General features: G+C 40.3%; 2 protein-coding genes across 3 annotated transcripts; one reads left to right on the top strand and one right to left on the bottom strand.

Annotated features, from left to right (window-relative positions):
* Positions 1-975: 975 nt before the first annotated feature.
* Positions 976-4921, bottom strand: ebag9 (estrogen receptor binding site associated antigen 9). The gene is made up of 7 exons (XM_076012603.1): positions 4596-4921; positions 4183-4282; positions 4005-4086; positions 3675-3830; positions 3368-3478; positions 2851-2942; positions 976-2448 (listed from the first exon to the last, which is right to left on the bottom strand). Exons 2-7 carry the CDS (start codon positions 4263-4265, stop codon positions 2331-2333), a joined length of 642 nt encoding a protein of 213 aa, XP_075868718.1. The 5' UTR covers positions 4266-4282; positions 4596-4921; the 3' UTR covers positions 976-2330.
* A 424-nt stretch (positions 4922-5345) lies between these two features.
* Positions 5346-13056, top strand: ttk (ttk protein kinase). 2 transcript variants are annotated; one of them, XM_076012602.1, is made up of 25 exons: positions 5346-5467; positions 5686-5810; positions 5913-6135; positions 6265-6371; positions 6459-6602; positions 6825-6939; positions 7256-7337; positions 7441-7547; positions 7829-7907; positions 8020-8110; positions 8194-8416; positions 8551-8657; positions 8816-8998; positions 9115-9275; positions 9886-10031; positions 10141-10267; positions 10702-10794; positions 10916-11073; positions 11176-11327; positions 11428-11552; positions 11706-11780; positions 11860-12036; positions 12206-12302; positions 12419-12504; positions 12589-13056. In XM_076012602.1, the coding sequence occupies exons 2-25, from the start codon at positions 5723-5725 to the stop codon at positions 12655-12657; spliced, it is 3015 nt and encodes a 1004-aa protein (XP_075868717.1). In that variant the 5' UTR covers positions 5346-5467; positions 5686-5722; the 3' UTR covers positions 12658-13056. The 2 variants fall into 2 exon arrangements, with proteins under 2 accessions (XP_075868717.1, XP_075868716.1); XM_076012601.1 differs by having other exon boundaries at positions 9112-9275.
* The last annotated feature ends 68 nt before the right edge of the window (positions 13057-13124 follow it).

The following is a 13124-nucleotide window of genomic DNA, read 5'->3' as shown; positions in this document are numbered from 1 at the left end:
AGCCTGTGTATTGTTCATAGATTTAAAAAAAAAAAAAGCAGTTTGACGCTTCAAAGCAACTGACACTTGTTATGTGCCTGAGCTATGTGCAATACTGGTGGTTTACATCAAATGTCCCCTGTACCTTTGTCATTAAAGCATGAAAACTCCAGCCGCGTGTTGAGCCGTTTGTGATCAAATCGGTTTGGGAGGGGAACAACTTTTGCAAGTGAGGACAGAGTTTTTTTTTTTTTTTTTTCCATGAGCACAAGATGTTCACATAAATTAATAAAAAGGAAAGCAAGCTGGGGCCAAGTGCCTTGTCTTACGTAAAGGCTTTTGCCTCCTGCTTTTTCAGACGTCCCTAGGGTTGCACGTCTTAAAAATGCAAAACGCATTAGATCCTCTTACTGAGAGCACTCACAAGCAGTAAAATGCTCTGTTTCCTTACAGGGGTGAGAATGACAGTGTTGCTCTGCTTCAAGTTGGCATCTCTGACATGTGTACTTTACTCCGCTTTAACCGTTCCATATGGTGACACGCGTCATTGCATAACTGTGACCTTTCACTTTTTAAGACAGCAGACTAATGAGTCATCAAATGCAGTAATCCCAGTCGTAGTCTGGATTGCTGGATTAAAATGTGTGGGTGGTGGCTGTTAAATCACAACCTGCCCAGCAGTCGTACGAAGCTCCTCGATTCAACTTCTGCAGTGCAAACATGCACAGGGATGGGTCATTTCTTTTTAAAGACACTTGACGTCAGCGCTCCTTGTGAAAATGGGTCATTGTCACTCGGAAAGGTTTTGGCAGCATCCCCAGACAGACATCGGTGACATCACTACAAAGGCCCACAGGCAGCCTATGGCAATTCCAGGATGTAGACCTCCAGACTGGTTTTACCTTCACCAGAGACAATGCTGGGATGTTGAAAATGGTGCAAATGAACCTGTGGAAAACCAGAATGATACACAAAAAAAACATGTTCTTCATCCACAGAGGTATGAATCAAATCATTTTTATTAAAAACCCATTTGGATTGTGAGCTTGTGTTCTCAGTCTTGAGCGCTCACAGCACATAAGGTCTTTCACATCAGTGAAAGGGAAAACAAAAACGAGTGAGAAACCAAATGCGTTCTCTGCCACTCTTTACCGCAGAAGGGCTTTGTGAAGAAAATCAAACCATGTACAGTATAACTTACTAGATTCTTTGCTTGAGCCCCAACTCTTTAAGATGATCATGCACAAATCAAGTAGTGACAGGGAATATATCGGAATGCGTCAACAAACCAATTGACCCATCGTATTATACCAAGATACGGAACCCAGTTATTTACAAGAAAAAAAAAACAAAAAGCCTTCAAGTCAATTCCAATCGCATGGGTTGTTTAAAAAAAAAAAAAAAAAAATGTCTCTTTAACCTCCACCCAAGTTATTAATTAGATGACCTGCACCAGAGAAAAAAAAACAAAAATCCTGCAAGTGTATATTAATATGCGCCAGTCTTCATCCACCACTGTTTCCATAACAACAGTTTGTCTCCTGCCTCTGGTAGCAACGCCTCCTACCCTGCCAACGCTGTGATCGCTGAACATTCCTTTCATAAATATTTCAGAGGGATTAGGCAACAGACCAGTAGCCATGGGGTGACTATGGACAACTTTAGTTTAGCATTTAACATTTCAGTTCGATTCACGTATGTTGTTTGGAGGATCTCCTGACCAACTGGATAAAGTGATCTGGGTGTATTTAGGGGATCACAGGGAGGTGATTTTAAAACGTCAGTCGGAATTTGCATGATTTAAAAAAAAAAAAAAAAATGTTTTCAGATAATCACAGGCATAAATAGAAAAAAAACAAAATAATCAATAAACAAATGGATGTCACAACTAGACAGTGTAAAATGAATTACTTGCAGTCCTCTGAGTTACAAACGCAACAAGGAAAAGGAATTGTATACCCTATTTTCTTTTTTAAAAGGTACTGGTTTATTCACAATGATGTTCCTGGGGAAAAAGACAAAAAAAAAAAAAAAAAAAAAATGAAGCAGGTTATTTTACTAGACTACCAGACAGATATAATCCCGGTCTAAATAGTGTCCTCAAAGTGTGGCAATGCACCTGAAAGTGAGGATGGACTGGATGGTGTTGATACAGCTCTGCCTTAGACACCAACATGGCAAACAGACCAAACTGTGTGCTGCTGGAGACGAAGTGGATAGGAAGATGAGTTGAGTCGCATGAACGAGATATCCGAGATGGACTGATGACTTTAAAGACGGGTTAAAGGTGATTAAGTGTCTTTGACTCCGCCGCCCCTCCCTCAGGCTCAAAACTGAGCTCTGCTAAAATGTTATGAAAGCTTGACGGCAATCTTCTGCTCCTTCTTCATCATCCTCTGGGCTTCCTTCTCCATCTTCTTCCTCTGCTGCTCCATTGAGCGCTTCTCTCGCTCCACCATCTTCTGTTGCCTGTTCAGAGAGCAGAAGGAAACACATGAGACAGCAGTCGGGCTCACACCAGCAGTTTCAGCTCCTGTGGTCAATAATTATAAGTTATGCTGCCCCCACCTGGCTATTTTATGAACCACCGTTACTATTACCATTACTTTGCAACCCGTTGCTAAGGGAGCAAGAAAGGATCATTTAAACCCTTCTAAACATACAAACCAGCAGTCTGCATTATTAACACACAACCAGAGTGTATATAGTTTGTGCATATGATGGGAAAGTCCAAGAACAGGTTTGTTCTTTGTTTCCTCTTCATCCATTTTGCATAAAAATATGTTCTTGTTGTGACCTTTAAATTTTTTGACCATAATTGATACAAGCAAAAAAGTTAATTAATAACAAAAAATGAAAATAAAATATAACCTGAGAACTTCTTCTGCCTCCCAAGTAGCATCAGACTCATCCTCCCAGGCGTTGGTGTCCCCTTGCCAGTTGTCCATTTCTCCCAGTTCGGCCTAAACATAAAGCATTTTAGTTCAGTATCATGTATAATATAAGTTAAGATATTATATATAGTATAAGTATCATACAAGGACAAGGGACATCTGTGTAGGTGGTTACAATCCTTGGATTATCAATGATTAGATTGAAAAAAAAAACATGTCATGTGTGAATAACTGAACAACCTACATGACAAGCTAGTTGCTCATCAAATGTCTTGCCTGGACAAAGCATAACATTTAAGTTTTTCATGGCTTGATGGTTGTCGGTATGCTGCATTACAGCACCATCCTCATTTCATTTATTCATTTAGCAAATTTGATTGCAACTTGTATCTCACCACAGTCGCTCAAAATTCATCAATAGTTCAACATTCAACAGTTCTAATAGCAGTGCATTTATAAATGAAGCTGTCTATGTTGTGAATGTCAGATCTTACTGAGGGCGGACTGAAGGTCATCATGTCCTGAGAGGCTGCCAGTCTGCTGGAGAAACCCGCTGAGCCATCAGGAACCAGGTAGTTCAGAGGCTCTCTCTTCTTCACCACGATCTGCATTGAAGGCACGCAAAATGAGACAACAGTGTGCTTGTTGATGTTTTCGAAAGGACTTGTTGGCGCAATCTGTTATCCCAAGTCTGGCAAGTCTTAAAACATGCATCAAAGGTGATGCATTAGTTGCCAGGGACCAGTTTCAATAGGGAAATATGACCTCAAAAGGTAGCAAATGCACATATTGCCATAGTACCTTTTGTGTTTTCCTGATGGTGGGTGTCATGTCTTTAAAGTAATCTGGCTCTTCATCACTGTCATTGGCCGCAGGAGAAACATTTCCGTTGCCTCCTTCAATCTTAATACTAGTCGGTGCGTCTTCGTCCCAGGAGCTCCATTCTTCAATCTCTGGCTGCACAGAAATGAATAATGGGAAACAAAACAGGTGTCTTTAGTTAAAAAAAAAAAAAAGAAAAAGAAAAAAGAAGCTTACTTTAATAAAAAACCTGGTATGCATTTCTTGTCATATCGGTAGTTTTAAACAATCAACTATGAACTTCGTTGGCTCGTTAAACGCGACACTCACCTGTTTTGGTACAGACGGTGAAAAATCCACCGTCGTTGGGAGAGTTATTTGATCGCCGCTGAGTTTGCGACCTCTTCCACTCCTGCATATGACACAGTCAGTAACCCGCAGAAAATGTTATCTTTAGTCCACGTTTATTTAAGAGCCTGATCACAAATAGGAACTAGAGACTGCTCACCTGCATATCAACCTTTTGAAGAAAGAAAGTAAACTGGCTAGACATGTGCAGATCTTGAAGAGGCGGAACTGAGTGATGGCCATGATTAAAACTGAGGTCACTGAAATGAGCATAAACAAAAAAATACAAGTTAGTTGACATTTGCAGTAGTAAATATTTGAGGTTTCTTTGCAGTTACCAGAATTTTTGCAAAGACGTAATGCACGATGACACTTAGCGGTTAAACGTCAATGCATTGAGCAATATTTGCTTATTTTGCTATTTAGCAACGTTACGCAATTTTCAAGAAAAAATAAACAAGGTTGAGGTTGACGTCTCAATCTAAACGCCGCCAACTACAAACCCGAAGCAAAAACAATTGCCGAGGTCTTGCATTTTTCTATGTTAAAGCCATTCTAAACGTTTGCACTCACCTACAAGGATGTCAATTAGCCGTGTGCACAGCTGCAGCTGCTTTCTTTATATGTGTGACACAGAAGACGAGTGCATGTATCTGCTAAGCGCTGCCTGCTAGCTTAGCCCACACGAAAACATGGCATTTATGAAGCGTTCAATTTATTCCCAGAGGCGACACGTTGTCAACGCAAATGGTGCACTATCGACATGTCAAAGCCAGGCCTGCAACAGCGGCACACTGTACTGCTGTATCGTGACAGAACTCCAAAATTTGTGCTTTCTCTCATCTCTGTCCCGTGGCTGCCATCTTTGAGCTGGGAGGAGCAGGAACGGGGAAGTGCTGCGTGTGACCACTCGCCACATTCACGGACTTCCGGAAATTACGTGCAAAAATAGACCTCGTCTCTATAAAGTAAATATTTTATTTATTGCGCCGTTTATCGGCCGCTGAGGACGAACACCTTACCAAGGAACATCGAAGTAGGATTTATTGGTAATTATTTAAGAACACATTAACTTAAAAAAAATAATAATAATAAATCAAAATAAATAGGCAGTATTTGCAATTGCAGTATTCAGCCATGTCCAGATTGAAAAGAAAATACATAAATATACCGATTGGCAATTATTACGTGGGTGACTTTGATCACACATCTTTTCAAAAATGAAACCTGTCGTGAAAAATGACGTGTTGCCATCAGAAGGAAGCAGATCTTATGACAGATGGCCTCTAAATGGGGACAACCCCGCCTCTGACCACGCCTGTCATTACGTCACTGACAACCCCACCAATGAACAAACGCATTGGAGGCAAGTGGCAAATTCGAATACTGGCAGTTTAGATTTTTCGCCTTCGAAGTGCGACGGAGCTAATGCCAGCGTAAACAAGGTATGAAGTTTATTGAAACGAATTCGTTGACTTAGATTTTTATAAACGAGGTGTTGGTCTGTCTTTAACTTCGTGTAAGGATCCCCGCGGAGAAGCAAATCACTTTTTTTAAACGGCTTGATGTAACGTTTAACGTGCCAGCTAACGTCAGCTAGCGAATCGAGCTAACTCGAAATGTGAAAGGAAATGTATCACAGAAAATTTCTCTCAAGTTTTAGATGGCCGGCTGTTGAGATCTGAGACACCTTTTCTCAAATGGAGGAAGAGGAGCACACCGACAGAAAGCAGCAACTTGCTGCTATTTACCAAAAGTTGAACAAAATCAAAAAGTCCCTGGATGAAGGTATGAGGAAAAATATCCCTGAGCAAGGCTGCGGTATTTATTTATTTACTTTTGTTATTATACACTGTATTCACTCATTATAACGTTGTGCAATTGTTACAGATGACTCGGTCAACATTAACCAGGTTATCAGCTCGAACTCACCCGAGTCATGCCTCGCCCATTTGATGGAATTGGAGAAGAAATGGGCTCCTCACCAGGATGAGAAGCACCTCGCAAGACTCCTTGCCAGTTATACCAGGGTGTTCTCCAGCATGCCTCTTGGAAACCACTGTGAGAACGAGAGCTACGCTAGGATTTTGGTCAGATTTGCAGAGCTTAAAGCGTGAGTAGATGCAGATGTCATTTTATTCTTTTCATCTTCTACCAATGTGTTGGGTTACTCTGATTACAAGATTGAATAGGCTTTTCACAGACGAATGAAGGCAGAGTTTGGCCTGTTTTCCTTCTTTAGGAATCAAGATATCAACGAAGCTGAGGCAAACTTCAGCATTGCAAGACTGCATTGTCAGAACTTTGCATTTGTTCATGTCGCACAAGCTCAGTTTGAACACTCACAAGGTATACAATGACTTTTGTGATGGCACACATTGACATTGGCTCTTATGTCTGGGGCATTTCACTGACTGCTGTTGTTTCCCTCCCCAGGCAATACAAAGAAAGCCATTTACATCTTGCAAAAAGCATTTGAACTGGGGGCTGAACCAAAAGAAATGCTGGAGACAACCTTACAGAGTATGCAAGCAGGAAAAATGAACCTTTCCTGTTTGGAGGATAAGGAAAATGTACCATGTGAGTTTGTATGTTTGTTTTGTTTTGACTAAGATAATAAAACTAGCAGTTAGTGTTGTCATTATAATAGAGAACCTGGAGTTACTCTACAATACAACAGAATATATTTATTTATTTTGTTTTACATTTTATTCATTGATTTTCATTATTACCCTTATTGTTTACATTTTGATTGAAAATTGTCACTATTGACTTTGTTGCGTTTTTCTTTCCTTATCCCAGTGTCATCAAACAGTAATGCCTATGAGTCTGCCAAAAAAGGCTCGGCTTTCCAGAAAGACGGTAAAACATCAGATGGTTCGAGTGACTTGCAACTCTCAAGCATTTTTGTTTCAGGGTAAGTGTCATCACTGCGGATTTTCTCTTTGTCGACCACACTGATATTTCTTTATTGACTCATCTAGTCTGTACACAACACAAATTCTGTCTGCAACAGTTCAGTTTAAGCGCTTTGTCTTTCAAAAATATTTTTGCTTTAGTAACTTGTTTGAAACATTCTCTGCATATGTCTTGTCTGTTTTGATATGGATTACATCCATACTGCCTTCTTGGCTACACTGATAAATACCAAGTTAACCAACAACTCGCCCACATCCCTAATCATCACCAACTCGTAAAATTTTGGCTTGGTCTATTTGTGTCATTGATCTCAGGGTGGAACCCCACAGTGGATCATTTGATGATCACCTATCAAAGTCAAGATCAGGATCCCAGCACAAAAGAGCAATTGGGATTGTAAGACTCATGTCCTACTTGCGTTTTTGTCAATTACTCCATTGTTTGTTTGTTTTTCTCCTTGCGTTAAAACACCCACTGTGCTTGATGTTCTGTATCCCAGCAAAGGAGGTTTCCCGTCAAACCTTTCTCCATTCAAGAAAATGACGATGGTGACAACAATATTGATTTCAAGCCGATTAAGCAAAGTTTGCAAACCGCTTTTCCCAGGTAACCTTTAAAGTCAACATGTTTTGATATAACTGATTTAAATTTTCTCTGAGGCATCATTATTGTCAAATGAAACGCATTGAAATCTTCATTCATTTATTTATTTTTTATCCCAGAAACACAAATCAGTCATTTTGATACTACTGTTATTGCACATCCATTGCATTCAACCTTCTTGTTGTGAGGCGACAGTGCGAACCACTGTGCCACCATGTTGTCCAGAAATCCTGTTTCCTTAGTCTTTAAAATTTCATTTACTATCTAGTTAATCTCTGCCACAGGCAAACACCTGCTTTCAGTCTGAACCAAGGAGTTCCGCCGTCATCCTCAAAGAGAAACGCTGCTGATGTAGATCTGTTGGTGAGTAATTAAAGCGCTAAACCAATTTGGTTTTAGAGATGTCAGTAAATAAATGTCAGTGTTGCTGTTTAAGTCAAATGTGTTTAAATTGGGAATGCTGTTTTGTGACTAGCCACCGGCCATCAGCCCAGACAGGGAGGACCAGGCACCTGCAGAATCCACCACTACCCTCCTGTACTCGAGGTACACTTCCAGAAGAGAAGGTAAACGCGTCCTGCACTTTGTTCAGTGCTCTTGAATGTTCCAGTGCTGCGTGTTCTGACGGCGTAGCGTTTCCCTCCGGCAGATGTCACCTCCAACTTCGACCAGGTCATTGTCACAAAATGCCCCGAGTCGTGTTGGGCGTTCCTCAAGAAACTGGAGGAAAGAGGCAACCCTCACACAGATGCTCTTCTCCTCAACAAGCTCAAGGACTTTTACTCCCAAGTTTTCTGCAGGATGCCAATAAGACAGTTCAGCAAAAACTCCAGCTACGCCAGAATGTTGGTCCGGTACGCCGAGCTCAGGGGGTGAGTGTGACTCAAAACGCTGATGCAACTTTGCCGTCGTTAGTTGAACATGTTTATTTGTGAAAGGATTTCTCACTGTTTAAAAATGTTACAGCTCTATTTTTAGGTGTTCATTTAAATATTCTCTCTATTAGGATTGAAGACCCCGATGAAGCCCAAGACCACTTTATTGTAGCGCGATCCAACTGCAAAGGCTTTGCCTTTGTCCACATTGCATATGCTCAGTTTGAGGCTACCCAAGGTAAGGAAGCGATGTTTCAGTTCACAGTTGTGGGATGTTTTAAATTTATTGTGTGTCTTTCACTTGTGTCGCTTTGTTTAAAGACAATATTGCTCCTCTTGCCAATCAGTTATTGATGAATATTGTAAAATTCCCTAATTGTCTTGATTCCCCTGAAGGTAATGTGGTGAAAGCCACTTCAATTCTGCACAAAGCCCTGACAATGAACGCCAGGCCAACGCACCATCTTGAGTTAGCCATACGTAACCTAAAGGCGGGGGAGAAACGGCTTGTCCCTACCACGGAGGAGGAGGAGGAGGAGGAGGAGGACGACGACGACGAAGAGGAGGAAAAACCCTCAGGTACAGTGTGACAGTGTGATCCAGTCGTATTATGTGGTGAACGTGGTATACATAACATATACAGACATATTTCTATTTCTAAGTCTCATTTGTAGTATTTCATTCACCTGCAGCAGCGGCTCCAATGAGCGCATCCCATTGTGGGGAAAACAATGAACTCCATCCTCCTGCTCGCGTGCCTGTGTGCCGGTTGGTAGAACATCCCAAACTTGCCACCAAGAACTCTGCCCTTGACTGGAAACTGCCAAATCGAGGCAGCTGTCATGTCTCTCCAGAGGTACACTATATCCATGTTCCTTACAAATTCCTCACATTGAATCTGTGCTTTAGTATTTTGTTTTTAGTTTTTTTTATTCTGATGTTTGTTTTGTTTATTCTATATTCTAATGGTTATAGGTGAAAAGTTCTCCAGGCTGATTTCCCACCCCCCCCCCCCCCATTTCCGACAACATGGGGGTTAGACTTATACAATCTAATTTACAATTAGGTCAAATTATTGTAATTGTGTTGTTTCAATACTTGTTTTTTTGTATTTTTTACATTAAGTTTCTTTACCGTTGTCAAATAAAAACATGCTACACAGTAAGGGCTGTTTTTTAAGATAACTAGCTCCTACCTCTGGATGAAGACTTTCTTATATTGACTGACAGATTAAAAGTGTAGAGTAAGTTTCACAATAAACAATTTTTCATATGAATGTTTCCACCTAGGTGTATAGTAGATGTTGGTGATCATTTAATAGTTAGAGATGTGTATTTATTTATTTTTTTTAAGTGAGCGTAAAAACTGTATTTTCCCATTTTAAATTCTCCATTTGCCATTCATTCAATTCAGTCTGCTTTGGTTGCCTCCCAGCCTTACTCTGCATTCCATTCTATCTTCCTCAGGATAAGCGCACAACACCTCCTGACACTAGATCTGTTCCCCAAGTGCAAGAGTCACTCCCTTCCCCGCCCCTCCGTCTTCCATCCAGACAGAACCATCAAACAGTCTTCCAGACTCCCAACAACTACGGCAACCCTCACGGCAACAGGTGAGGGTTTGTTTTTCTTTCTTGCGCAACATAATATCAAGGCTTCTTCTATTCAGCACCATGATATAGTATGAAAGCTCACACCCATGTCACCACACTGCCTCCGCAGCTATATTACACCTGTAGTAAAGACGGTCCTCGAAGCACCTTCTTCTGAGGTAGCGCTGCACAGAGCCGGACCCGTTCAGCAGCCGTTCACACCAATGAACCAGGCGCCATGTTTCCAGACTCCTCAGGTACAATATTATCCCCCTAATCAATGGGTTCTGTTTTTGGTACTTTTCCAACAGTGAAAGACAAACCTATGTTTCCATTATAGCATGAATCCAAAGGCTCTGTTAACAACAAAACAGACATCCCATGAAATATTTTGCGATGAAACCAGACATTGAATGAGCTATGCTTTTATTTGTGGACATATCAGTTTATAATAACTATTTTCCTGCTGAGCATAGTGTTAATCTCATACAGCTCAGCCACATGCTAAGTTCCTGATTCCAACAACATTAAGTTGCACAACATTTAACGTTCTTCATTGCGTTCCTCCCAAAATTGCAACTTTTTTAAAAACTATTATTTCTTGTGTATTTGCTTGAGGTTTCATCTAAAGGGCATTGTGCCACTATTCTTTAATCTGTGACAAAATAAATATGTCTGAATCTCATTTTAGGCCCCCATCCCTGCATTGTCAAAAGATTTCATTACCGTTAAGGGCAAGCAGTTCTACATACTGAAGATGATTGGACGAGGTGGCTCGAGCAAGGTAATAATGATTGTAATAGAATTGGTAATATGGTTTTGTTTTTCCCAAAATATCACTCTTTTCCTGTATTGTTATATCTCGCATAATAAAGAGGTTTGCTCTGTTTTCGTTTTTCGTTCAGGTCTACCAGGTCCTTGATCAACAAAAGCAGCTATTTGCTTTGAAATATGTTGACCTTTTGGAGGCCGATGATCAGTCGACAGAAAGTTATAAAAATGAAATTAAACATCTAAACCACTTGCAGCAACACAGCGATCAAATCATCAAGCTGTACGACTAGTAAGTACAGCCATGTTGCCATCCCTGCTTCATAAAATGTGACAACACAAAATGATTCATTTAAGAAGAAAGGTTGTAACGCTTAAAAAAATCTCTTCGCAGTGAAATAACCAGCAGCTATATATACATGCTGATGGAGTGTGGCAACTTGGATCTGAACAGGTGGCTGCAAAAACGCAGCGATGTGAATCCACTGGAGAGGAAGTTGTACTGGAAGAACATGCTGGAGGCCGTCCAAACCATCCACAAATATGGTTGGAAATCCATAACCCCATGATAGATCAAACACTTTGAAATGTTGTGTTGGAAATGATTAAGACTTTCTCTTAATTCCAAAATATCTGCGCTGCGCAGGAATCGTCCACCGTGACTTGAAGCCGGCAAATTTTGTCATCGTAAACGCTTCTCTGAAGTTGATCGACTTTGGGATCGCAAACAGAATTCAACCAGATGTCACAAGTGTCATGAAGGACTCGCCGGTAAAATTCTGGTCGTTTCTGTGTAATCTTTAGTCAGAGGTCAAATGCACAGTACATGGATATTGCTTTATACATGCAATGCGAAAAATGACTGTCTTGTATATTTTTCTTCTTTAATTTTTTTAAAAAATGGTTTTGTTTTCCTTCATAAAGACTGGAACCATAAACTACATGTCTCCAGAGGTCATCAGAGATACTTCATCTCAGTCAGGAAAAGCACGCTCCAAGGTCCTCCTGCAAAGTTTTTCAACACACTCATCTGTCATTTCTGGACTGCATTATAACGGTTTTCCTCTTCCCTGAATAGATCAGTCCAAAAGGAGACGTTTGGTCCCTTGGATGTATCTTGTACAATATGACATATGGAAGAACTCCATTCCAGAGGATCACCAATCAAATGGCCAAAATGCACGCCATCATTGATCCTTCCCACAACATCGACTTTCCTGAAATCGATGAGAAGGACTTGCTGGATGTACTAAAAGTGAGTCTCAGCAAGCCTGTTCATCCTCTTTTAAGACTTTGCGATCAAAGACAATGTGTTCTGTGCATAATGGTCGCGAGCTAATATTGGCTATCATACATCAGGAATCTGCCAATGATGTTGTAAAACTAAACTCAAATAACCTTTTAAACTGATATGGTTGCTGCAGAAATGCCTTGTAAGAAACCCAAAAGAAAGGATTTCAATTGCTGAGCTGCTTGAGCACCCATACCTACATCTTAAGCCGCAAGCATCACCCGAGCCAGGTATGTAGAAGCAAACGCGCATTTATTTATGTGTTGTATGTATGTTTATGGTCTTAATTGCTCTATTTTTGCAAACAACAATATGGTTCTCCTTCTATCATTCTTAAACTTTTCAGAACGTCCATGTAACAGTGATCTGAGGAAGATCCTTACGGACCTTGCAGCCCTCCAGTCTCCTAACAGCATCGTCCGAGCTGCCAATGTAAGGTTAACTCTACAGAAACTTCTTGTAATCAGATGATTTCTTTGAATGAGCAGCACTAATAATGCTTTCCTCTTTTTATAGAATCTGGCGAAAATGTGCAAGAGTGGGAGAAAGCTGGATGTTGCAGAGTGTGCCAAGTCCTCGTTTTAATTATATTTTTTAATTTTTTAATTTTTTTTTTTTTGCCTCAAATGACCACTTTACTGCAGCTATATAATCTGTAGATTTAGAATTGTTATATCTATGTATGTTTATTTCCCTGGATTTAAGTCAAAATGTATTTTTTTACCCACATCATTTAAAAAATAAGTATACAGTGCAGTACTGACAAACATGCTGCAGACGTTGTTGGCTCAGCAACAGGTAATATGGTTCAAATAGATTTTACAACAAGACTGCATAAGAAAAGTATGGGTAACAATTAGAAACTTTTAAGTGAAAAGACATTGTTCTTATTTTACCTAAGTGTTGTATTGGAATATATTGCTGCTAGCTGCTACGTGGTTTAAACGACTAATAAAAATCTTCCACAATGGAATGACACAGCGACTTTGTATCAAATCACTTTTTCTTCAAGGACTTTAAAATTGTGTGTTTAGTTCTGGGTTAACTTTTAA

This window comes from Nelusetta ayraudi, unplaced genomic scaffold (assembly GCF_046127955.1).
Source record: "Nelusetta ayraudi isolate G7.1 ecotype Tasmania unplaced genomic scaffold, CSIRO-AGI_Nayr_v1 ptg000136l, whole genome shotgun sequence".
In the NCBI taxonomy this organism is placed as follows: domain Eukaryota; kingdom Metazoa; phylum Chordata; class Actinopteri; order Tetraodontiformes; family Monacanthidae; genus Nelusetta; species Nelusetta ayraudi.
The sequence above is the reverse complement of the archived record's forward strand: the minus strand, read 5'-3'. Positions and strand labels throughout refer to the sequence as shown.

What these genes read in the sequence shown, in the direction of transcription:
- ebag9 (XM_076012603.1), bottom strand. Translation starts at nt 4,265, where the DNA reads ATGGCCATCACTCAGTTCCGCCTCTTCAAGATCTGCACATGTCTAGCC. An exon ending in TTCAAAAGGTTGATATGCAG is followed by an intron (nt 4,087 to 4,182) that starts GTGAGCAGTCTC and finishes TGTCATATGCAG; the next exon opens with GAGTGGAAGAGGTCGCAAAC. An exon ending in TGACCTTCAGTCCGCCCTCA is followed by an intron (nt 2,943 to 3,367) that starts GTAAGATCTGAC and finishes CTTTATGTTTAG; the next exon opens with GCCGAACTGGGAGAAATGGA.
- ttk (XM_076012601.1), top strand. Translation starts at nt 5,723, where the DNA reads ATGGAGGAAGAGGAGCACACCGACAGAAAGCAGCAACTTGCTGCTATT. An exon ending in GACGAGGTGGCTCGAGCAAG is followed by an intron (nt 10,795 to 10,915) that starts GTAATAATGATT and finishes TTTTTCGTTCAG; the next exon opens with GTCTACCAGGTCCTTGATCA. An exon ending in GCAAGCATCACCCGAGCCAG is followed by an intron (nt 12,303 to 12,418) that starts GTATGTAGAAGC and finishes TAAACTTTTCAG; the next exon opens with AACGTCCATGTAACAGTGAT.